Source organism: Panthera leo, chromosome E1 (genome assembly GCF_018350215.1).
Source record: "Panthera leo isolate Ple1 chromosome E1, P.leo_Ple1_pat1.1, whole genome shotgun sequence".
Lineage (NCBI taxonomy): Eukaryota > Metazoa > Chordata > Mammalia > Carnivora > Felidae > Panthera > Panthera leo.
In genome coordinates this window covers 11,805,198-11,831,218 of record NC_056692.1, presented here as the reverse complement: position 1 = coordinate 11,831,218, position 26,021 = coordinate 11,805,198, and the positions used below count along the sequence as shown (strand labels likewise).

Below are 26,021 nucleotides of genomic sequence, written 5' to 3'. Positions count from 1 at the left end.
AAACCAAATTCTGGTGATGTTGGTCCCCTCTTAAAACTACCTCTTGGGGGGCACCTGGGTGGCTCAGTTGGTTAAGCGTCTGACTTCTGCTCAGGTCACGATCTCACAGTTTGTGCGTTCGAACCCCGCGTAGGGCCCTGTGCTGTCAGTGTGGAGCCTGCTTTGGATTCTCTGTCTGCCTCCCTCTCTGCCCCTCCCCCTGTCCCTCTTGGCTTCCTACCCTAAGTCCGCCAGGCCCGTGAGGTGGTCTGCTACCCGCTGTGTCGCCCTCCAACCTCTTTTCACCTGCTCCAGGCACGCTGGCTTATTTTCTGCCCCGGGGATGCACGAAGCTTGTTTCTGATCTTACAGAACTCTTAACGTACCCTCTTGGAATATTTCCCTGCTAGGACTTGGTGTGGCCACATTGATTTTAATCCTTTAGCTCTGAGTAGCTTTCGTGTCCCCCCTTCAAAGTGGCCATGCTGCTGTAGCTAAAGAGGCCACTGTCCCCACCCAGCTTCCTCCCCATCCCCTGGGTATGTTCTCTAAGCTGATGTTGTGTGTCTGTGTTGTCCCTTCCTCTCTCAAATGTCAGCTCCCTGGGGTCAGGGAGCTATCTTCCTGGTCCCTAGGGTGCTACCTGGCACAGGGTACAGGCTGAGGTATTTGCTGAATAAACATTCACAGAATAGTTGTTGTTTATAAAATAGGATGTGGTCTTCTATATTATTCTATTGCTTTCTCTTTTGTACCTGACAATAGGTGTTAGCTCCCTTTCCACAACAACACTATCGAGCTATCTTATTCTTTGTAACTACTGCATCGTGTTTTATTGCATACATATACCATCATGTATTTAATGCGTTCCATATAGACATTTAAGTTGGTTCTCATTGCTCCTTGTTTATCAGGCTATAATGAGTACACATGCAAGTATTTCTGTGCAAGAGTGGACCAGCTGGATCAAAGCCATATGCATTTTTATTTTATTATTATTTTTTTTAATTTTAGAGAGAGCACGAGCAGAGGAAGGGCAGAGGGAGAGAGAGAATCTTTTTTTAAAAAAATTTTTAATGGTTATTTATTTTTGAGAGAGAGAGAGACAGACAGACAGACCACAAACAGGGGAGGGGCAGAGAGAGAGGGAAATGCAGAATCCGAAACAGACTCCAGGCTCCAAGCTGTCAGCACAGAGCCCGACAGGGGGCTCGAACTCACAAACCATGAGATCATGACCTGAGCTGAAGTTGGACGCCTAAATGACTGAGCCACACAGGTGCCCAGAGAGAATCTTAAGCAGGTTCCACCCTCAGTGCTGAGCCCAACATGGGGCTTGATCTCACGATCCTGGTATCATGACCCGATCCAAAATCAAGAGACTGAGCCACCCAGGCGCCCCTCCATATGCATTTAAAAACAATTTTTATTGAAATATAATTAGCATACAGTGTTACGTTAGTTTCAAGTGTACCATATAATGATTCAACAGTCATGTACATTACTCAGTGCTCATCATAGTGAGTGCACTCTTAATCTCCTTTATCTGTTTCAGCCATCCCCCCACCCACCTCTTGTCTGTGCTCTGTATTTAAATTTGATACACACTAAGTGATACTTAAATGCTATTCTTCCTGCAGATGTTCCCCCAGAACAACCAGCATAGTATATTCCATATAAAGTGCCATTAGTCAGCATGACTTATCCTTGAAAGGGGCATTTTGACGTGTGAAAATAGCCAAAACTGATTTGGAGTCACTGCCGGCAAATGAATGAGTCATAGCTGAATCTCCCTAGTGCTTAGAGTATGATGGATTTCTTTAAGTTTATTTATTTATTGAGAGAGAGAGAGAATGAGCAGGGGAGGGGCAGGGAGAGAGAGAGAGAGAGAGACAGAGAGAGAGAGAGAGAGAGAGAGAGAATCCCAAGCAGGCTCCATGCTGCCAGCACAGAGCCCAACATGGGGCTCGAACTCACAAACCCATGAGATCATGACCTGAGCTGAAATCCAGAGCTGGACACTTAATCGACTGAGCCACCCAGGCACCCCTAGAATATGATGGATTTTAGTATGTGCTGAATAAAAGGAACTCATGATGTCTAAAGCAATGAGCACTTTCTATTGGGATTATAATTGGCTTCAGAGGTCAGTCCCTAAGAGAAGGCTGAAAAATGTTTGTTTTAAAAAAACAATGGTTGGGGCGCCTTGGTGGCGCAGTCGGTTAAGCGTCCGACTTCAGCCAGGTCACGATCTCGCGGTCCGTGAGTTCGAGTCCCGCGTCAGGCTCTGGGCTGATGGCTCGGAGCCTGGAGCCTGTTTCCGATTCTGTGTCTCCCTCTCTCTGCCCCTCCCCCGTTCATGCTCTGTCTCTCTCTGTCCCAAAAATAAATTAAAAAAAAAAAACAAAAAAAAAACGAAAAACAAAAAACAATGGTTAATTTGGAAAATTAAAATATAGGATAAAAAGTCATTTAGAGCCTCATCACGTTGAAACAACCACTTGCTTTTATTTTGGTGTTTTTGCTGGAGTTTTCTTGCATATAGATCTCTTCCCCGTAGTTGTCATTATAATATGTATAACTTCAAACATGTATGAAATGGTAGCAGTGTTTGCCAAAACAAGTATTTGACATCCTAGGGGGACTACTTAATACCACTCATTTATAAGGATAAGTTTAGTTGTGCTCACACCTGTGTTGTTGTTTTTTTTTTTAATGTTTATTTTTGAGAGAGAGAGACAGAGCACGAGCAGGGGAGGGGCAGAGAGAGAGGGAGACACAGAATCTGAAGCAGGCTCCAGGCTCCGAGCTGTCAGCACAGAGCCCGATGCAGGGCTCGAACCCATGAACCCATGAACCATGAGCTTATTGACCTGAGCCGAAGTCGGACACTTAACCGACTGAGCCACCCAGGTGCCCCGCTCACGCCTGTGTTTAGCCATGACTTTCAATACCTATTGTTAGAAGGTGAAAGAGGGACAGTAAAGCGTCCTCCAAACTGAGAAGGCACTTTGAGACCAGAAAACATACAGTTTTCTGGGGACTCTGTACAGTTTACACAGTTTCAATTCAGGATGACTCTGATGGGGCGATCAGGTGAGCAGTGATCCAGAACTGCACAACCATTTTCTGCCAAGTCCTGACGTGAGGCCGTAGATTTTCTAGAGGGAAGAGATGTGCAGACAGCACTGTGGTGAGGTCAGAGGGACTAACGCTTGGCGGACCTCATGGCGCCATCTGGGTACCAGAAGACGGGGGAAGAAACTATGTTATCTCTACTAGTTATCTCAACATCATTAGGAGAGATGAGAGCAAGCCTTTCTACATTCCGGTCAGGGCATACATTAACCTCCAAGGGGCCTGGAACACGTACCCCCAAGGGAGGCCATCGCTTGCCCACGAGCAAGATGGAGGGCGCCAAAGATGGAGTCGGTGTTGTGAGCATGCCTACGATCGCGGAGCCTGGCATAGGAGGCAATGTATTCTTTCACTCCCTAAACACGTATTTTGTGTGTCACTTCATATGTGCCTGGCACCGTGCCAGCATGAAATAAGGCACCCAACCTAAGGTCTCAAGGAGTTTTCAATATGGTGGGGAAGATGGCAAGTATAAAGAAAAATAATTTCAGTTTGCAATAAGCTTTGTGAAGGCAATAAACAGGCGATATATTTGAGAGTAAACGGGGAAGGGACTGCTTCAGGTGGGGTGGAAAGGTTTCTCTGAGGAGGTGACATTTGACTTCAGAGCTAAGTGGTAAGAATGAGCTAGTTAGTAAAGAGCCAGGGTACAAAGGCCCTGAGATGGGCACGGATTCTGCTTATTTGAGTGACACCTCAGAGGAGACCAGTGTGGCTAGAATTCAGGGAGCGTGGTGTGGGTGGGAGGGACGGCACTCTGGCAGAGGAGCAGGTCGAAGAGACAATGATGGGATTTAACTTAGATTTTAAAACCATGGGCTTGGGGCGCTAAGTTTGGACAGGGAATTTTCCAAAGAAGACATGCAAATGGCCAACGAGGGCATGAAAATTGGCCCCGACATCATTCGTCTGTAGGAAAATGCAAATCAAAACCATAATGAGATACCACTTCGTACCCACAAGAATGACCGTAATAATAAAAAAAACAGGACAATCATAAGCGTGGCCGAGGATGTGGAGAATTTGGAACCCTTATCACTGCTGGTCGGATTGTAAAGGCGTGCAGCTGCTGTGGAAAACGCTAGAGAAAACGTTTCCTCAAAATGTTAACTGTGGGGGCACCTGGATGGCTCAGTGGGGTAAGCGTCCAACTCTTGATTTTGACTCAAGTCATGATCCCAGGGTCATGGGATTGAGCCCTGCGTTGGGCTCTGTGCTGACTGGATCCTGCTTCAGATTCTGTCTCTGTCCCTCTGCCCCCTCCCCTGCTCACAGTCTCCCTCAGGGGGGGAAAAAAAAAGGTCAGTCTGGATGCTTGGCCGGGGCATTGGGGTAGGAAGGCTTGGCAGGGGCAGAATTGGAAACTGAGGAACCATCAGAGGTGGTTGTGGTAACTCAGTAAGCGATGGCGGGGCTTGGGACTGGGGTGAGGACCGTGGAGGGAAGTCGGTGGAATGAAACACGCGTTGGAGGTAGACCCTATAGGTCTGGGGATGGATATTGGAGCTGGGCGAAGGGTAGGAAAAGGCATGATTTTTCATTTTTTTCTTGAGCAGCTAGATGAATATAATAGTGCCATTAACTAGGGAAGGAACAGGTCTGGGGAGCGGGGAGGACCACATGTTCCGTTTTGGAAAAACCGAGTCTGCGATGCTGACGAGATGTCCACATGGAGACACTCAGTAGACCATTAGGGATGCGAGCCTGGCACGCGGGGGAGAGGGCTGGACTGTGAAGTTAAAGTGGGGGGGCACCAGCATAAAGATGGCGTGTAAAGCCTTGGGTGACGTCACTGAGCAGGGAGTGTAGGCAAAGAGCCCCTGAGGGTCAGAACCAACAGAGAGGCTGGGAGATTATGCTGGGGCGGCCGGCGAGGGGCAGGCGTGCCAATGCAGGAGCTGTCACAGAGGAGGGCACGGCCGCTCGGGTGCTGGTGAGCAAGAGGAGAGTGGGGTGTGCGTGGGGTATGGTGACATGCGGGTCCTTGGTGACAACAGGCACTTCCCGTGGAGCAGAGGGGGTGGGCTCCAGGCTGGGTGGGTTGAAGCAGGCACCGGAGGTGAGCAAGTGGGGTCACCAAGTGCAGGCCGCCTGGCAGATGTATTGGGTCAGAGAGATGGGAGGTCACAGGGGCGGGTGTGAGGTCAAGGTCGCGTGTGTGTATATGTATGTTACAAGACGGGAGAGAACAGAACACGCTCGAATGAGTTGTATGGAAGAGGAGCGCAGGGAAAGGGGGTGTCGCAGGGCCCCTGCGAAGTGTCGCCCCTGCAAGTATCTCCTTGCAAAGATAAAGGGATGGAATCCAGGACACCAATGAAGGGCTTGCCTTGAGAGGAGGGAGGGAGGCAGGCCTGTTCCTCCCGTGCCGTTGAGCGAGAGAAGGAAGTTCAGGCACAGGCACGTTTCTAGAATCCACGATGGGAAGACAGGGGGTCTCGCGGCCGAGAAGTCTGAGGAAAGGGGGGTGGTGCCATGGCTGTCCTGGGGAGCGGAAACACGAGCACACGGTGGGGCCTCGCGGGGAAAGGCTGCCGGGCTCCTGCACCACTGCCTTGGGGTTGTGGTCATGAATTTAAGGTTAAAACGGCCAAACTGATTATGTGCAACATTGGGTTCCTTGGGTGCAGGTAGAAGCCGGAGAGGTGGGTTCTTTCAGGGCCTTGGTGGAGAGAGAGAAGGACGAGCGGGGAGATGGCAGGGGGGCCACAGGGACCTGAGGGAGGGCGGTGGCCAGGGATGACAGAAGCGTGCTGAGCCTCGGGGTTGTTGTCTTGCCATTGAGTGAAGATGCCTCCGCCAGGAGGACAGCAGGTGGCGGGCAGAGTGAGGACACAATCCAGGTGTGGCCGTGGGAAGGGTGTCGGAGGTGGGGCAGAGGAGGATTTTGGAGGCGTGCAGGCTGGACCTGGGAGGTGGGGTTGGGTCCACTGTGTGTGCACAGTGCGCGTGTCCACGTTGTGGCCACTGAGGAGGCTGATGGGGCGGGATGGAGGCACGTCGGTGAGCCCTCGGGCGGTGGGGGGGATGAGGGACGGCCCCTGGGCAGGTGGCAGGTGACGGCAGCTGGGAAGGGCAGCAGGCGTGGGGCCGTTGGGCACAGGCTTCACCGAGTCAGGGATTTTGAAGGAGTGTTGCTGTGCGGACGGGACGGGGGAGGCCCGGGGCCCCGAGGCCTCGGCCCAGCCTGTCCAAAGGTGTCGCAGGAGGCTCCTGGTCTCCCGAAAGATTTCAAGGACAGACACAACACAACAGATGAGCAGTACAGGCCAGGAGGTGTATTAAAGCGGAAGTACACTCTCGAGGGCTGAGGCCCGGCGAGCTCAAGAGAGAGCTGTGCCCACCGGGGTTTGAGTCTCTGTCTTTCAACGGCAGGTGTTAGCAGCAGGGTGGAATAGTCATTCCCTGAGTCGGGGATTTCTTGGAAGCAGGGGGCGGTCCCTTCCAAGACCGTGGGTTACTCGCTTTTTCTTCCTGATTTGGTCGGGGGTGGGGGTGGGGGGGGTCCTGTCAAGGCTCCCTTAGGGAGGAGATTTTAGTGATACTCTGTCAGCCATCTTGGGCCTGTCTGGTTTGATCCGGTTTCTCGGGGTTTTGTTTCGGGGTGCTGCCTGGACGGCGCCTGTGACTTTTCCTCACAGTTGACCGGGACTTCCTCTCTGCTGGCCTCTAGGCCTCCTGTTAGAACCTGACCGACCATCCACTCTAACAGGAGGAAAGGTCTGGAAGCGAGGAAGAGCCTCCTCATCTTGTGTCTCTGAACCACGTGGGGTGTGAGGGAAAAACAGCTTTCGCTGCAAGGCACGCAGGGGAGGCAGGTTCCTCACGGGAGGCCAGGTTTCAGTGCGGGCAGGGGGTGAGAGCGCACCTCGAGGAGAGGCTGAGTGCCTACGGGACGGACCCTGCACGCGGGCGGGGACAGTGAGGGTGGCAGGGGCAGCGCCACGAGAGCCGAGCTTCGGGGGTCGCTGGACGGCACAGGCATTCTTGCCTGGGGACCTGGCAGTCTGACGTCGGTCGGACTCTCGGGGGACTAATTTGCCAAAGAGAAAAGGAGCCAGGAAACCTAGTCTTCCCAGGCTCGTTCGATGCCGGCTTTATGTGGCTGTTTGGGACCAGATGGCTGTGTCGGGGCCCCTGGGCCGTGGGGACGAGGCCCTTCCTGTCAGTTCCCCACTGTCACCAGAGCAGAGCCAGATGGTGGGGAGGCGGTGTTCCTCAGCAGAGTCCGCGCCCGTCTTGAGGGGCCTCCCTGCCCTCGTACAGCCGCTTAGCCTGACCCAGAGGATGGGGCCGCTGCTCTCTGTCACCTCCGACGGAGGGCTTGGCGGGCACACTCCCTCGGAAGGCTCCAACCTCACAGGGTTCTTTCCTTTGCATGGCATGAGGCCCTGATTCTCCCTCAGGTAACTTGCTCTGCATCCTTTTAAGGCCTCTCGTCGCTCATGCTTCCTCCTCGCGGCATCTCCCCGTTCAGATCCCCGAGAGGGCGAGAGATTCACCAGCTAACGGCCACACGCAGAAGTGCCATCCGTGGGATGCCCGTCCCCGAGCTGGTCGCAGGGCCGGAGGTGATGTCGCACGTGGCTGTTCAGGGCTGTGGGACAGAGCAGATGTCTCTGGCTTGGACAGCAATGCAGGGCAGTGGGTTTTCCGGTTCCAGGTGACGGGTGCAGACCCGTGAGGGCCTGACGCCCGCAGAGCAGGAGGGCGGGGGTGACGAAGGCCGCGGAGACGTGGGTGCTCAGGCTGACTCTCCTTCCTCTTGTCGCAGCACTGATGTCTTCATCTGCACGAGCCCCATCAAGATGTACAAGTACTGTCCCTACGAGAAGGTAAGATGTGCAGCTTGCTTGGAGGGCCTGGTGCTTTGCCTCTTCTCACCTTTACCCCATGGTGCCATGGGTAAGGGGTGCTGGCACTCAGTACCCCCCGGGGAAGGCACGGCCCTCACCGCACCGCCTTCGGGAGCTCGGGTGGCCTCGTGTCTGCCTCTTCTCCCATCCGTCCCTCCTGTCCGTGCCAGCGTCTCCTCTCCCAAAGATCTTCTCTAGCACCAGTCTGAAATTCCAGCACGTTCCCTGCGTGGACCCTGGGGAGGGTGCCAGGTTCTCTGGGGAGGCTGACCACCCCCATGTTAGGGAAGCATCATTTGTGAAGGGTGAGATGAGAGAAACGTGCCAGGGGAGGCCGTGGAGGCAACCCCCACCCAAATACTGGGGCGCCTGACTCTGTTCACACAAAAGTCTTACAAAGGTGAGGCGGTTACATGGCATCTTGCTCATGTCATCTTTATTGGAAAGAACTAGAATGACGTAATGCTGGGGCTTTTCTGGAAATTGAGAACCTGTGGTACCAAACCCACAGGAAAGGTATGTTGCCCGGGAGGTGGGCACTCCTACCACAGGTGGGTTCACGGGAAGTGGGGGCAGCCTCCCAAGTCCAGGAAGGCGGGACTGGGCGCCCAGAACACCGCCCCCCCCCCCACCCCACTCAGGGGGATTGCTCGGCATGGAATTTTCTCAAGTGTCTCACACAGTCTCTCCTCTCTCCAACTCCGTGTTAGGAACCAAACATACACAGTCCGCACGACATTGAGTGCCTTGGGTGTGCGTTAAGTGCAATGGGAACTCACCCTTGCTGAGCAGGGAACGGTGGCATTAGGCGAGGCACTTGGCCATCACCATTGCATTCCGTGCTCCTCACCCATTCCCTGGTTACCCTCTGACTTTTAACATGAGTTGCGCTAAACTCAGGGGAGCTAAGGACCGGCCATCAGTAAGAGTGGAGTTAGGACTGAAGGCCTGGCCCGCTGCTTCTAGCAGAGCAATGATCCGAAGTCAGGTCCCCAGACCGGCGGGATCTGCATCCCCCAGACGTTTGGTAGAAGTGGACGTTTTCCAGCCCTCCCTGTGACCTTCCGAGTCGGAAGCTCTGGGAGCCGCCCAATGTGTTTTAACAAGTCCACCAGGTGCACCCGCAGGGGTGAGTCACTGGACCAGAGTAACTATTTCAACTGTGCTTGTAGTGGGTGGTCAGGGTGATCGCCTGGTGCTTAGTGGAGTAAGACTGAGAAAATGGCAGCCATTCCTGCGTTCCTGTGGACTCAAGCGCCATCTTGATGCCCACCCTCCCACCTTATGGCTTCAGCCCAAGACCGCCCTCTGAGCTCTGGATAACTCAAACCTGATGGCCCCGGGCTCCTGATGCCCCCATTTCATGTTTGTCTGTCCCTCTCAGTAAACTGGCATCGTCCACCAGCCTCTGAGTCTGAGAGCCACAGAGCCATCTTGGTGATGCCCTTCTTACCCCCCACGCCCAGGGCATCAGCAAGTTGTATTTTCTGTTCGGGCTCCTGGCATCCGCCTGCTTCTCTCTCCGTCACACCACCTTAGCTTCTCTTCCCAGAACCACCAAAAGAGCCGTCTGTACTGCCTGCTCGTTTCAGTTCCACACGGTTCTACAAAGTAGATCATGTGAGTCCCACGCTGTAAAACCTTTCAGTAGTTTTCCAGCGCACTTAAAATGGAATTTTAAAATACACGCACGCACACACACAAACTCCTCATCATAACCCTCAAGGCCCCCCGAGCCGTCTCTCCTGCCATCCTGAGTTCCTGATCCTCCGTTCTCAATGGATGCTCCGTGTTCCTATTTCTCGAGCAGGCCCGGTGTTCTTGGCTCGTGCCCTTAAACGTGCTGGGCCGTCTGCGTGCCTGGTTCTTCCTCCTCCCTGAGGCCTCACTCAGCCGCCCCCCAACCCCATTTCCTGCCCGTATCTAAAAGTTTGTTCTTTCCCTGCCTTGCTGTTCCGTCCCTCAGCCCCTTGTTTCCTGTATAAACGTTTGCAAGGGGTTTACGTCTTCGTCCGTGTCTTGTGATCTGTCTCCCCGTTAGACTGCAAGCCCCATGAGGGCAGCGACTGTGTCTGTCTTGCTTACTTTTGGTCCCAGTGCCTGGCACGCTGACAGCACTCAGTGTTTGTTGTCGGATGCATAGATTCAACAGGCGCGCATCAAACATCTTCTAGTAACGATGCTTGCTGTTGATCTGATGCCTTAGCTATGCCAGGCACTGTACTTTTATTATCCGTACGGCAGCTCCCTGTGAAACAGGGTGCTCCTCTGATGTGAGGGACGAAGAGGGAGGCTGAGAGAGGCGAGGCAGCTTGTCCCTGAGCCTGGTGATCGTACGGGCAGCGGGGCCTGGTCCAGAGCCACGCGTCCCAGAGCCCGCGCCCTTAGCTGCTCCCACCCGCAGCGCCTGCGCACTGCGGAGGGCTCAGAGTCCAGTGAACACAGATGATACCACTTGGGACTCCTTCGTTGCAAGCGACATCAACGGTGTCCCGCTAACTTGAAGAAAAATAGGGCCTTTTAGGAGGCTGTTGCTTTGCTCAGAGAACCACCGGAGGATCTGAAGGAGCAGCCCGTCGACAAGCCGCTGGGGAGCCAGAGCCAGCAGGGGGTCTCTCCAAGCACTTGTGCCCGCAAAGACCACAGCCCCATTCGTTCTCCGTCCGTGGGTGTGTTTGCCCAAGATTCACGTTCCCAGGAGGGAGGCTTACCGGCTGAGCTCAGGTCACGCTCCCCGCCCTTGGTCAGGGGACGGTGGGCATCCTGACTGACATCCCATCAAGGCCAGGGGTCTTTGAAGAGAAAAAGCGAGGTGCTGTTATCAGAGGAAGGGGCTCAGTAATAGTGGGCAGTGGATGCCCTGACCAAACAAAGGGAAAAAATAACAAAACCCTGGCTATAAAACTGCTACCTGTGATGAAAACACTATTAATATTTTGAGGTGTTTCTTTCTAGTTTCTCTTTGATGAGTATTAATTTTTTTATGTTTATTTTTGAGAGAGAGAGAGAGAGCGAGAGCAGGGGAGGGGCAGAGAGAGGGAGACACAGAATCCAAAACAGGCTCCAGGCTCCCAGCTGTCAGCACAGAGCCTGACGCGGGGCTCGAACCCACAAACCGTGAGATCATGACCTGAGCCGAGGTCAAATGCTTAACCAACTGAGCCACCCAGGCGCCCTCTCTTTGATGCATATTAGATACAATACATGTATTTTAACAAAACTTAAACCTCCTGTGGTTTAGCATCCTCTTTGCACTTAATGTAGTTTTAGCCTTTGTTCTGTCACCAAGTATTCTTGGAAAAACATGATTGCTAATAGCCAAAGTCATCTTGTAAATAAATCTTCATATGATTGTGTCCACAGGATAGATTCCAGGAGATAGAATTCCTGGCTCCCACAAGGAGGGTCTACCATGACCCACACTACAGGGAGGGAGGGTCACACCGTTGACGCTGTGCTGGCTTCAGGCAGGGGCCAGGCCGGGCCACAGAGGGTCGGTCAGTGGAGGGAGTGGAGTACTGAACAAAGACATGAAGACAGGAAAATGCGGGGTATGTTTGAGGAACTTTGGGTGAGTTGTGTTGGCTGGTAGCCTTGGGGCCTGGCTGGGATGTGGGCTTGGGATCAGGCTGGGGTGCAAGCTCATCTCCCAGCCCTCTGTCACCGTTGAGCTACATTGTCACCTCCTCCCCCCCCCCACCCCGCCCCCACCGGAAGCCAGAGGGGAAGGCGGACTGACTGTGTCTTGCGAAGAGTTGAAAGTAGCTGTAGCCACCTCCCCTCCCACCATCCGTGTGCCCTCCCATCCCTGGTACACGGACCCTCTGTCCTTGGCCAGCTGAGGCTGGGGGCAGGCGGCTGCTGCTGATTCTTCTGCTGGTGCCTGAGGTGGAGTGATGTCCTGTCTCAGGACGTCAACTGAGGATGGATGTTTTGCCCTCATGGCAGCCCCGGTGGGTGCCCATGACCTGGACCTCTCACAGAGTTTTTCCCTCCGCGCCTGCCCCCAGGACAGCATCAGCCTTTGGCAGCAGAAGTGGGAGTTTTTCTCCTTAGTTGATTCCCCTCGAGACCCAATCAAAGGAAGGAAACCCAATTGCTAAGAGGTCAGCTTCTTTATCATACTTAGGGTGTCAGAATTAGGTACCATTCAGGTTATCAGAACCAGAACCTTCTTTCTGGCTCGACCGTGCTGACATTTGACACCCAGATGTACATGCAGGCAAGGGCTTCACCTGCCATGACCCATTAACCTTCATAATAGCCTTTTGAGGTAGGTATTGTTATTATCCCCATTCTACAGATGAGGGAACTGAGGCACAGAGAGGTTAAGTCACCTGCCCAAGGTCAGCAGCGAGAAATGGCGAGTCAGGTTTGGGCAGTCTGACTCCAGGGCCTGTGCTCTGTACCTGTGCTATGCTGACCCCCTTTTCTAATTCCCCCTGATTCAGAACTTAGCACGATATTACTAGGTTTTTTTTCCCCCCGAAGAGATTTAAAAACAATCTACAGTAAATGCTTCATGCTCAAGCGTGATTTTTTACTGTTACTTTTCCGTATTCCGATCACAAGTGGGATTAAGTGAGATGCTTGGACGTAACAATGGGATATGTGCTTTTCATTTGAAGTCTGGTCTCCAGATGATATGTCTGCTAGATTCTGTGTTTGATTTTAAGAATAAATGTTAAACATTTCCACCCCATAAGTGAGCCTCTTCACTTGAACTCAAATAAAAAATGTCGGCCGAGTTTTGAACTTCAGAAGGTAATGAATGAAATTTCTTCACATATTTCACACCAAAATTGTCCAACTGCTCCCAGAACTTAAACCTCCTGTAAGACTTACACTAAAAGCACATCATTTGCCGCCAAAATAAACCATAATTTCTTTTAGGAGCAGTGGGAGTCATACTGCCAACATTTCAGGAACTTTCTCTGGTGGTACCTCCCACCTCTTGTGCTACCTAGGAGTCTCAAACTGGGGCTCATGTTATGTTTTGGCCCCAACTACTACTTATAAAAAAATTGGCTGTTCATGGTAATTGGCGTAGGGTTTTTGGGGGAGGATGATGGAAACATTCTGGAATTACATGGGCAATGGTCGCACAACATAATGGATTACTAAAGCAAACCCACTGAAATGTATACTCAAAATTGCTGAATTTTATGGTATGTAAATTATATATAAAAATGACTGTGAAGCAAAATAAAAAGGACACAGCCTTTTACAATACAGAAAATAATGTGCTAGAAAAAAGAGAGGTCTCAAATAAAACCAGAAATGAAAGAGTTGTCACAACTGATACCACAGAAAGACAAAGGATAAGAGACCACTAAGAATAATTATATGCCAGCAAATTGGACAACAGTAGAAGAAACGGATAGATTCTGAGAAACACAACCTTCCAAGACTAAATCGCGATGAAATAGAAAATCCGAACAGCTCAGTTACTACCAAGGAGAATGAGTCAGTAACCAAAAACCTGCCAGTGAACAAATGTCCATGACCAGACGACTTCACTGGTGAATCTTGCCAAACATTCAAAGAAAAGTTAATCCCAACCCTTCTCAAATTCTTCCCCAAAATGGAAGGGGAGTGGAGGGACTCTGAAACACATTTATGAGACCAGCATTACCCTGATCCCAAAACCAGACCAGAATGCCACACAAAAGAAAATTTGAGGTCAATATCCCTGATTAATGCAGATGCAGAATTCCTCAATAAAATACTAGCAAACTGATTTCAACAATACATTTAAAGGATCATATGCCATGATCAAGTGGGATTAGTTCCAGGAGTGTAAGGATGGCTCAACGTATACAAATCAATTAAGTGATGGCTACATTAACAAAATAGATAAAAATTATATGATCATCCCACCAGATGCAGGAAAGCATTTGACAAAATTCAATATCCATTTTAATAAAAACTCTCAACAAAGCAGATATAGAGGGAATGTACTTCAACATAATAAAGGTCATTATGGCAAATTCATGGCAAATATTCTACTCAATGGTGAACAGCTGAAAGCTTTTCCTCTAAGAGCAGGAACAAGACAGGATTTTTATTCAACATAATATTGGATGTCCTAGCCACAGCAATTAGGCAAGAAAAAAAATTGTAAAGGAAGAAGTAAAACTGTCACTGTTTGTAGATGACATGATATTACATATAGAAAACCTTAAAGACTCCACCAAAAAACTGTTGGAACTAATAAACAAATTTAGTAAAGTTACAGGATACAAAATCCTACACAAAAGTCTGTTGTATTTCTTTACATTAATAATGAACTGTCAGAGAAATTAAGAAAATTTCATTCATAATTGCATCAAAAATAATAAAATACCTTGGAATAAATTTATCCAAGGAGGTGAAAGACCTGTATATTAAAAACTATAAGACCTTAATGAAAGAAATTGAAGAAGATACAAATAAATGTCAAGATATTTTGTACTCATGAATTGGAAGAATTCATATTTAAAAAATTTTCATATTATCCAGGGGCGCTGGGTGGCTCAGTTGGTTAAGCGTCTGACTCTTGGTTTGGGCCTTTAGGTCATGATCTCATGGTTTTGTGTGTTCGAGCCCTACAGCAGGCTCTGTGCTGGCAGTGTGGGGCCTACTTGGCATTCTCTCTCCTTCTCTCTCTGCCCCTTCCCCACTCATGCTATCTCTCTCAAAATAAATGAACTTAAAAAATATATATTCATACTATCCAAAAATAATCTACAGATTCAGTACAATTGCTATAAAAAAAAACATTGGTATTTTTCCACAGAACTAGAACAAACAATCCAAAAATTTGGAGCCACAAATGACCCCAATAGCCACGGCACTCTTGAGAAAGAAGAACAAAGCTGGAAGTGTCACGCTCCCTGATTTCAAGCGATGTTGCAAAGCTATAGTAATCAAAACAGTATAGTCTTGACATAAAACTGACACCTAGATCAATGAAACAGAATAAAGAGCCCAGAAATAAACCCATGCATGTGTGGTCAATTAATTTAGGACAAAGGAGTCAAGGATAGATAATGGAGAAAGGACAGCCTCCAAGAAATGGTGGGAAAGTTGGACAGCCACGTGCAAAAGAATGAAACTAGACCACTGTTTTACAGCACACACAAAAATTAACTCAAAATGGATTAAAGACCATAATGTATGACTTGAAACCTTAAAACAGAAGAAAAATAGGCGGTTAACCCCTTGACATACATCTTGGCAGTGATTTGAATCTGGCACCAAGACAAAGGCAACAAAAGCAAAAATAAACAAGTGATAACTACATCAAACTAAAAAGCTTCTGCACAACAAAGGAAACCATCAAAAAAATGAAAAGGCAACCTCCTGAATGAAAGAAAATAATTGTAAAAATGATATCTAAAATATATAAAGAACTCATACAACTCCATAAGAAAAAACAACCCCCAAACCAAACAATCTGATTAAAAAATGGGCAAAAGATCTGAATTGGCATTTTCCAAAGAAGATACACACATGGCCAACAGGTACGTGCAAAGATGCTCAACATGATTAATTATCAGGGGAATGCAAATCAAAACCGCAATGAGGTGTCATCTCACACCTGCTAGATTGGCTGTTGCCAAAAAGACCAGCAATAGTAAGTGTTGGCGAGAAATGTAGAGAAAAGGGAGCCCTTGTGCACAGTTGGTGGGAATGCAAATTGGTACAACCACTCAGGAAAACAGAGTGAAGATTCCTCAAGAGATGAAAAACAAAACTACCAAATGATCCTGCAATTTTACTTCTGGGTATTTATTCAGAGAAAACAAAAACAGTAATTTGAAAAGATACATGCACCCCTTTGTTCGTTGCAGTATTATTTACAATAGCCAAGATGTGGAAACAACCTAAGTGTCCGTTGATGGATGAATGGATAAAGAAATTTAGTTATTATACACAATGAAATGACTCAGTCATAGAAAATCTTGCCATTTGTGACAACATGGATGGACCTTGGGGGCATTATGCTGAGAGAAATAAGTCAGACAGAAACAAATACTGTATGATCTGTCTTATATGTCGAATCTGAAAACAAACAAACAAGTAAACAAAACAACCCAAGCTCATAAATGCAGAGAGCAGGTCAGTGGTTGTAAGAGGTGGGGGATGGGAGAAATGGATGAACTGTTTGTTTTAGTGCAAACAAATAAAATTTAAAAAGCTAATGTTTAAAAAAAAATTTTTTTAAAAGGGGGGCTCCTGGGTGGCTCCGTGGGTTAAGTGTCTGACCTCGGCTCAGGTCATGATCTCACAGTTCCTGAGTTCGAGCCCCGCGTCAGGCTCTGTGCTGACAGCTCAGAGCCTGGAGCCTGCTTTGGATCCTGTGTCTCCCTCTCTCTCTACCCCTCCCCTACTCCCGCTCTGTCTCTCTCACTCATCAAAAATGAATACACGTTAAAAAAAAATTTAAAAGACTTACTATAAAGATACGGGAATTGAGACAAAATGGTATTGATGGGAGGAGAGACACATAGATCAGTGGAACAGAACGGAGAGCCCAGAAATAGACTGCCATGAATGTAGCCAACTGATTTTTGTCAAAACAGCAAAGGCAGTACTGTGGTGCAAAGGTAGACGTTTCAGCAAATGGTGCGGGAACAACTGGACATCCGCAGGGGGAAGAAAGCTGTACATAGACTTTACACCCTTCACAGAAATCAGAATGGATTAGAGCTCTAAATGTAGAATTTAAATCTGCAAAACTCTTGGAATATAAATAACCTAGGAGACAGTCTAGACACCTTGGCTAGGTCTTTTTAAATACAACCTCGGACTTTTTAAATACAACACCGAAGGAACGATTCATGAAAGAAATGGTGGGTTAAGCTGAGCTTCGTTAAAATGAAAAACTTCTGCTCTGCGAAAGATATTGTCAAGAGAATGAGAAGACAGGCCACAGACTGAGAGAAAATATTTGCAAAAGACATAAGTGATACGGGACTGTTCTCTAAGATACATAAAACATTCTGAAAACTCAACAACAAGCAAGTGGGTAACCTGATTAAAAAATGGTCTTGGGGCACCTGGGTGGCTCAGTCGGCTAAGCATCTGACTCTTGATTTCAGCTCAGGTCATGATCCCAGGGTTGTGGGATCGAGCCCCGCATCTGACTCTGTGCTGCGTGTGGAGCCTGCTTGGAATTTTCTGTCCCCCTCTCTGCGCTCCTCTCCCCCACTACCACGCTCTCTCTCTCTCAAGATAAATAAACATTTTTTTAAAAAAAGAAAACTTTAAAAAATGGTTTTAAGACCTAAACAGACACCACATCAAAGAGGATTTACACTCAGCAAATAAGCACATGAAAGTGCGCTCAATATCCTTTGCCATTAGGGAACCACACATTAAAACAACAGTGAGATGCTACTATGCACCTGTTAGAATGGCCAAAATCCAGGACGCTGACAACACCAAATGCAGGAGGAGATGTGGAACAGCAGCAGCTCTCGTTCATTGCTGGTGGGAATACAAAATGGGGCAGCCACTTGGAGAACACAGTTGGGCACATCCTTACACAAGTAAACACACTCTCACTGTATGATCCACTCATCACACTCTGTGGTATTTGTCTAAACAAGTTAAAAACCTAAGTCCACGGAAACACCTGTGTGCAGATGTGTATAGAAGCCTTATCTGTGATAGCCAAAACTTGGAAGCCACCAAGATATCCTACAGTAGGTGAATGGATAATAAGCTAATGGTACACCCAGGCAATGAAATATTTTCAGCCCTGAAAAGAAATGAACCGTCAAGCCATGAAAAGACATGGAGGAACCTAAATGCATGTTACGAGTGAAAGAAGCCAATCTGAAGAAGCCAAAATAGCAGAGGATTCCAATTATATGACATTCTGGAAAAGGCACAGTTATGGAAGCAGTAAAAAGATCAGTGGGGAGGGAGGGACGAATAGATGGAGAGCAGATTTTCAGGCAGTGAAATTATTCTTGGCAGATACAGGTCATTATATATCTGTCCAAGTCCATACAATGTACAACACCAAGAGGGAACCCTCACATAAAATATGGACTTTGGGTGATAGCGATGTGTCAACATAGGTTCACTGAATATAACAAATGCCCCCCTCTGTTGCAGGATGTGAATAATGGGGGAAGTTGTGCATATTTGGGGACAGGAATTATATGGGAACTCTCTGTACTTTGTGCTCAATTTTGCCGTGAACCTAAAAGTGCTCTAAAAAAATAAATTAAAAACAAAAATAGTGTGTCTTTGTGTCCCTTTCAGTCAGTCCCTTTTCCCTGCCCTGTCCCTCTCTGGGTATTGTTGGTAGGAGTGAACTACCGATGTGTTCATTCCTACAGTTTTGCCTTTTATGGAAAGTCGTATAGTAGGGACTCATACAGTTTGTGTCTGGCTTTCATTTGAAGGCATAATACTTTTGAGGGGCGCCTGGGTGGCTCAGCCGGTTAAGCATCCGACTTCGGCTCAGGTCATGATCTTGAGGTTTTTGAGTTTGAGCCGCGCGTCGGGTTCTGTGTTAACAGCTCGGAGGCTGGAGCCTGCTTGGGATTCTGTGTCTCCCTCGCTCTCTGCCCCTCCCCCACTCACACTTTGTCTCTCTCTCTCTCTCTCAAAAACAAAAATAAACATTTAAAAAAAGTAAAGGCATAATACTTCTGAGATTCACTGATGCTGTTGCATGCATCGGGACTTTATTCCTGTCTGTTGCTGAACATATTTCTGCTCTATGGCTGGATCGTCATTTGTTTATCCATGTGCCAGTTGATGGACATTTGGGATATTCCTAGCTTTTGGCCGTTGTGAATAAATTTCCTGTAAACATTCATGTGCACATCTTTGGGTGGACATATGCTTTCATTTCTCCAGGGCAGATACCGAGAGTAGGATTGGCTGGGTTGTATGGTAGGTGTGTGTTTCACTTCTTTAAAGTTTGTTTGTGTGTTTACTTATTTATTTAAAGAACATGCACATGAACCGGGGAGGGGCAGGTAGAGAGGGAGAGAGAGAATCCCAAGCAGGCTCTGTGCTGTCAGCACAGAGCCCAGTGTGGGGCTTGAACCCACAAACCATGAGATCATGACCTGAGCCGAAACCAAGGGTCAGAGGCTTAACCGACCGAGCCACCCAGGCACCCCTCAATATTTTTAAATTTCAGCTGTTTTAGTAGGTTCCTAGTTATCTGTCTCTGCAGTTTGGATCTGTGTTTCCCTAATGACTAACGATGTTGAGCATCTCTTCTGTGCTTATTTGACCTCTATATACCTTCTTTGATAAAGTGTCTACATTTAAAAAAAATTTTTTTAATGTTTATTTATTTTTGACAGAGAGAGAGGGAGACAGAGCATGAGGGGGGAGGGGCAGAGAGCGGGAGACACAGAATCCCAAGCAGGCTCCAGGCTCTGAGCCATCAGCCCAGAGCCCGACACGGGGCTCGAACTCACGGACCGTGAGATCATGACCTGAGCCGAAGTCGGACACTCAACCGACTGAGCCACCCAGGCACCCCAAGTGTTTACATTTTTTGACTGATTTTTCTTGGGCTGTTTGTGTCTTCGTCTGAGTTGTGAAAATTCTTTGTATATTCTACATGCAAGTCCTTTATCAGATAGCGGATTTTACAAATATTTTCTGCCAGTCTGTGGCTTGTCTTTTCCTTTCCTTAACTGTGGCTTTGGAAGAGCAGTGTTTATAATTTTAGGTTTTAATTTAGGTTATGGCCCATGTCAGGTTACTTTTTATATATGGTAAGAGTTAAAAATAAAAGTTTTTGTGTGTCGGGTTGTTTTTTGTTTTGTTTTGTTTTTTTCTTTTTTTGGCCCGTGGATGCCCAGCTGTTCCTCTGTTGAATTACCCTGGTACCTTTGGGTGTGTTTCTTAAATATATTCTGTCTCTTTGATCTAAATGTCTATCCTCATGTGAATATCACTCTTGGTTACTGTAGTTTTAGAGTAACTCTTGAAAACGATGTGAGTTCTCCAACTTTATTCATTTAAAAAACTGTCGGCTGTTCTAAGTCCTTTGTATTTCTCTATACATTTTAGAACCAGCTGTCAATTTCTACAAAAAGCGTGGTGGGAATTTGATTGAATTGCATCTTATCAGTGGAGGCTAATGACATTGAATCTGCTGAGCCATGAACATTCATACATATGTCATTCATACAAAATGACAATTTCTTTAGATCTTTGAAATTTCCTTCAGGAATATTTTGTATTTTTTCAGCATATAGGTCTTGCACACATTTTGTTAAATTTATTCCTATTTTGCTTTTTTCGTTTTTGTGCTTTTTTTTTTTTTTTGCATAAAGCCTGTCCTTATTTTTTTTTAAGATTTTTTAAATGTTTATTTTTGAGAGAGAGAGAGAGACAGAGACAGAGCACAAGCAGGGGAGGGGCAGAGAGAGGGGGAGACACAGAATCCAAAGCAGGCTCCAGGCTCTGAGCTGTCAGCACAGAGTCCGACGCAGGGCTCGAACTCACAAACTGTGAGATCGTGACCTGAGCCGAAGTCGGACGCTTAACTGACTGAGCCACCCAAGCGCCCAAGCCTGTCCTTATTTTTAAAGTATTTTTTAAAAATGTTTGGAGATTGTGGTAAAGTGCACATAACATAAAATTTACCATCTGAGGGGCGCCTGGGTGGCTCAGTCGGTTAAGTGGACGACTTCGGCTCGAGTCATGATCTCATAGTCCGTGAGTTTGAGCCCCGCATCGGGCTCTGTGCTGACAGCTCGGAGCCTGGAGCCTGCTTCGGATTCTGTGTCTCCCCCTCTCTCTGCCCCTCCCCTGCTCATGCTCTGTCTCTCTCTGTCTCAAAAATTAAAAAAAAATTAAAAAAAAATTTACCATCTGAACTATTTCTAAGAGTAGAGTCAATCTGTTTCATGTTTCTTTTTGGCACTATTGTAAAGGTATTGTTTCTTTCGTTTCAATATCCAAAGGTATAGAAATACAAGTGATTTTTGCGTATTGACCTAGTATCCTGCCATCTTGCTAAACTTCTTTATTCTAGTAGATTTTTTTCACATATAATGTAGGGCTCTCAAAGTTTAACTAAAGTAACATCTATTAACTACTTACTACGTGTCAGGCATTACTCTGTGTCCTACACAGATTTAATGTGATCATAACCACACTGCAAAGACACTGGTCTTAGAAGGTTAAATGGTTTGCTTAAGTCCCGCAGCTCAGACACATCAGAACCACAGGAGAGGAGAGATGAGACCAGAAGTGGCACCCTTTGTCCAGCTGCCTTGTACGAGAACTCTCTGTGTGCCAGGCACTGTGCTAAGACTTTTACGTACATTGTCCCATTTAATCCCCAAAGGAGTCCCGTGAGGTAATACTCCCATTACCTCCACTTTCCCATCTCCCCTGCTCATGCTCATGCTCTCTCTCTCAGAAATACATAAACATTAAAAAAATTTTTTTAAAAAAGATGATGGGTGATGACAGGCCGCCTGGGTGACTCAGTCGGTTGAGCATCCGACTTCGGCTCAGGTCATGATCTCATGGTTCATGAGTTCGAGCCCTGCACTGGGCTCCCTGCTGTCAGCACAGAGCCTGCTTCGAATCCTCTGTCTCCCTCTCTCTCTGCACCGCCCCCTCAAAAATAAATAAACATTAAAAATAAAAGGTGCAGGAGGCCTTCATAGCATGCGTGTTGGGTTGAGTAGGCCAGGCATGTGCGGGCTTGGAGCTGGGGTGCGGGCAGCCTGGGTTTGAGCTAGGGTTCTGCCACTTTCTAGCTATGGGGACATGGACAAGTCCCACCATCTCCTTGAGTATGTTTCCTCTGCTGCCACTGGGATCATCACATCTTGATGGCGGCCCTTCCTCCTGGAAGAAGCCTGGCTGTGCCCCAGCCGTGTCTGTGCCCAGGCCTGACGGCCCCTTCCTCTCCCCCTCCCTGTTTGTGTTCCAGTATGCCTGGGTGGAGAAGCACTTTGGCCCCGACTTTCTGGATCAGATTGTGCTGGCCACAGACAAGACCGTGGTCTCTGCCGACCTTCTCATAGATGACCGGCCAGACATCACAGGCAAGTGGCCTGCCTCAGGTGAGGAGCAAGTGTGGAGAGCTGGGAGCCACTGGGACCGACAGCATGCAGGGCTGGCCTCACGGCCCCTGTCCTGAGTGGTCCCCACTTAATCACCAGATGTGTATTAGGCCTTCAGCCTCCAATGCTCCCCTACCGGGAAGGCAAGGTTATTCTCAGCATCCGGCAGCATCTGGCCTTGGAAGGGGTGCCCCTGGGAGTCGGGAGAAGCAGGTCTCAGCTCCTGGGGTAACTCGTCGGATGAGTCCCTTTTTACCTCATGTAAAATGAGGACCAGGCCGGCCTCCAAACATTTGTTTTTAGCAACAAAGCTGTTTTTTTCCCCCAAGGGCAATGTGGACTGAACCTGCTAGAAAACAGAAAAGCATAATGTGTCTAGTTGAAGGAGCTATATTTGTCCCTTTTGCTGATGAGTGACTCCCTCCCTCCCTCCAAACAAACAAACCTTATACCACCTTCGAGAGGAGAGGGGAAATTCATCAGCGCACCTAACTGGGTAGGAAGGCTTCTGCTGCGGTAAATCTAGGAACTCAAACACCAGTCAGAATTCGGTTTCTTTTATCTCCTGACTGCTCTGCTTTGCCTTTGTACTCGGTCAGGCTCCCCTGGTAGCCATCAGGGCTTTCAGAGTTAACGCCTATTCTTCTGGTCACCTCAGTGGGAGAATACAGAATATCGCTTCCCTAATGGCTTTTGGAGCTGGCTCGGGAAACACACCCATCTATCTCCACACTGGTCACAGTGTGGCCAGAGGGTGGGATTCATGCGTGTGCCCACCCCTGACCTCCCAAGCCACGTGCTTCCACAAGGAGAGTCAGGGCACATGGGGGGCACGGAGCCCCGCCCAGCTTCTGTCTCCGACCACCGGGAGCAGGGGGGAGGCCTGTGCAGGAGGAGCCGGGGAGTCAGGTTGTAACCCGGGGGACAGGATCAGCACCAGAGTGCTGGTGTGGACAGGTGGACCTGAGGGATCGAAGGTTACCCACGGTCGACAGGTGGGAAGCTGCGAAGCCGGCACTGGCCAGCGAGGGAAGGCCAAGCACGAGGGAGGGAAGGGCAGGGCGTCAGCAGGGCTCAGCTCTGAGGGCGGTCGTGGTGAGAACGACCACCACCACCCCCACCACCACCACCACCACCACGGAAGCCACCGTTTGCTTTGGGTCCCCTGGGGGCCGTCCCAGGTGCTCCTCCGCGTGGCCCATCTCATTTAACCCTTGCAACCCCCCAGTGAGGCGGTGCTGGCGCAGTCAGCACTTGACCGACGGGGAAGCCGGGTCTCAGAGAGGCCCGCTGTTGCTGAGGACGCCCCGGGCCTCCTGGAGCCGGCCTCAAGTGCTGCTTTCCCGCCCACAGGGGCCGAGCCGACCCCCAGCTGGGAGCACATCCTCTTCACGGCCTGCCACAATCGCCACCTGCAGCTGCAGCCTCCCAGCCGCAGGCTGCACTCGTGGGCAGACGACTGGAAGGCCATTCTGGACAGCAAGCGGCCCCGCTGAGCTGGACTGTGCTCCGTCCAGGCTTCTCCGCAGGGCCCCTGGCCTCAGGGCTCCCACCTCAGGGCCTGTGTGTGTGTGGGGGGGGGCTAGCGCTCTGGCCCGGGGCTCCCTCTCTGATGTCCCGGGCCCACTGCATGTCTCCCCCCTTTCCCCAGCCCTGCCAGGCCTTAAACTGATTTCGGGGCAGGGCTGGCCCGGGGGCCCTGGACAAGACACGTGCCCCCGGGGGATACAGGCTGACCTCAGGCCACGGCCGGGCTGCTCAGGGCTCGGGGCTCCAGACTGGAAGGAGCCGAGGGTCCAGCAGGCCTCCCCCACCCCTCAGGGAAGTCCCCACTCCCGGGTCTGCGGCCCATCGGCGAGGGTGCCAGCAGTGAGGTGCTTCTGGAGTGAGAGGGCCCCGAGCCCTCATTCTGAGCTGCAGCCCCTTCCCTGCCTGCCCGCCTGGTCCCCGCTCCCGTAGGGACCCACCATGGATTCAGCAGACACCCCGAATTCCAGGGCACACCCGTCTCCAGGCACCGCACGCCATCCTGCCTTTGAACGGCTCCGAGGTTTCTTGTACCTCCGGCCCTGGGGCCCTGCTCGGGGCACAGCACAGTCAGCAGGCTGGAACATCTGCTGAAGGCCTGGAAAATAAATGCTGTTCACGTGTCACTCAAGGAGTGGCCACCTCTAGCCCTTGCCCTGAGGTCCTCCGGCGTCTGGCCCCTGGGAGCCCAGCTGCACATCTTGGGGGGTTGCCCCCCACACTGATGAGGGGGGCTGAGGCGCCTCCCCGCCCATCGCCATGGGTGCTGCAGGTGCTACGTGGGACCAAGGAGGGATGGGCAGGTGGAGAAGCTGGCGGCCATAGTTGTCCCCTGAGTAGACCCTCCACCATGCTGACTGGTCCCCTCCTTGTGCCGCCAGGTCTCCAGCCCCTCCTGTCCTGCACAGTTCAGAGCAGGGTCCCCCACTCTGTGCTCCTCTCACCCCACATCCCTGAGATCCCAGCAGCCAAGTGGGGAGGGGGCGGAGTGATGTCAGAGTCTCCACTTTTGTTCTTTTCGGTCTGCTGGGAAGGGTGACGCGAACCAGCCATCACATCCCCAGGCTTTCTTTTTTTATTTAAAAAAAAAAAATTTTTTTTTTAACGTTTATTTATTTTTGAGACAGAGAGAGACAGAGCATGAACGGGGGAGGGGCAGAGAGAGAGGGAGACACAGAATCGGAAACAGGCTCCAGGCTCTGAGCCATCAGCCCAGAGCCTGACGCGGGGCTCGAACTCACGGACCGCGAGATCGTGACCTGAGCTGAAGTCGGACGCTTAACCGACTGAGCCACCCAGGCGCCCCACATCCCCAGGCTTTCTTGAAGGCCTCCCCCCTCCACTGCCCTTGCAGGGAACCCCTGATTGTCCCATCTCTGGGGTCTTCCTGCCAGGCCCCCTGTGACAGGTACACTAGGGCTGCCCCAGGAGGTAGGGTCAAGTAGGAGACAAGGTGAGGGAAAGTTGCTGAAGCTCAGCCAGCCTGAGCTTCTTGACTTTCTGGCTCTCAGGGCCTCACCAGCTCGGGCATCCAGATGAGGAAGGAAGGACTCTGCTCCGGCAAGGGCAGTTTTCCACCGTGCTGTCCCCACCTCGGCAGCCGTATCCCTCCGGGGCTGGGGTGGGGGCTCTGTACGTCCGTCCTGACAAGGAGTGTATTTGGGGTTGAGTCACCTGATCCAGGGTCCACCTGGCCCAAGCAGGGCAGTGTCCAGAGGAGTCCTGGCCCTCCCAGCCTGTGGCTCTGGACGAAGTGAGACCCTGAAGGGCTGGCCCTGCTCCCCAGAGACCCTCTGTGGCTGCCCACTCGAGGAGATGGCCACTGTCTAAGGGCCAGGAGACCGTGTCACCTGCATGATGTACTTTCTTTCTGGGCCCATTTCCTGCCCACCGGGCCCGCAAGCCTTCTTCCTAGAGCCGCCCCTGTGTAGTCCCCGTGTGTAGATCCACCGGGATGCCCTAGCTTGGGACTGGCAGGGCATCGCAGCCTCTGGCCTGGTGAGAACCGCACCCTCGCCCGACTTGACCTTCTGGCCGGGAGGAGGGCCCACGGACGGAGTACCCGCTGCTCGAGGGGTTGGTGCTAGCCCAAGGCCACAGCAGTGAACCAGACCCACCCAGCCTGGCTCTCTGAAAAAACAAGCCACTTAGCTCATTTCTATCTTGGGGCCTCGTTCTGCTCCTGACAGAGACTTAATCCCATCAGGTTTTTCTCAGCCACATCTGGTTCCTCCCAGGGAGTGTCCCAAGCACGGGGTGGGAGGGGTGTTGGGATATGTGGTGGGGAGGTGGGGTGTGCGGATGCAGGGGCCTCCTTTCTTCATGTCGACGGCAGTGGGGAAGGGAACCCCCTTCCTCATCCTCACGCTGGTGTCGCCGGACCAGTGGGTGCCGACACTGCTGGGATAGCCTGTCCCCCCCACGTCTGGTGGATGGGGGGCCCCTCGGCCACAGGCTCCAGACTGTG

General features: G+C 50.1%; 1 protein-coding gene across 2 annotated transcripts in view; it reads left to right on the top strand.

Moving 5' to 3' along the window:
* The window catches only part of NT5M (5',3'-nucleotidase, mitochondrial), a 32,188-nt gene extending 7,987 nt beyond the window's left edge, over positions 1–24,201 (top strand). The window contains exons 3-5 of one of the 2 annotated variants that reach the window (XM_042917549.1): positions 7,892–7,952; positions 21,895–22,009; positions 23,381–24,201. In XM_042917549.1, coding sequence (XP_042773483.1) covers positions 7,892–7,952; positions 21,895–22,009; positions 23,381–23,523 — 319 coding nt within the window. In that variant the 3' untranslated portion in view covers positions 23,524–24,201. Of the gene's footprint in view, positions 1–7,891; positions 7,953–21,894; positions 22,028–23,380 lie in introns of both variants that reach the window. The other variant, XM_042917548.1, reaches the window with a different exon arrangement.
* Positions 24,202–26,021: the final 1,820 nt, after the last annotated feature.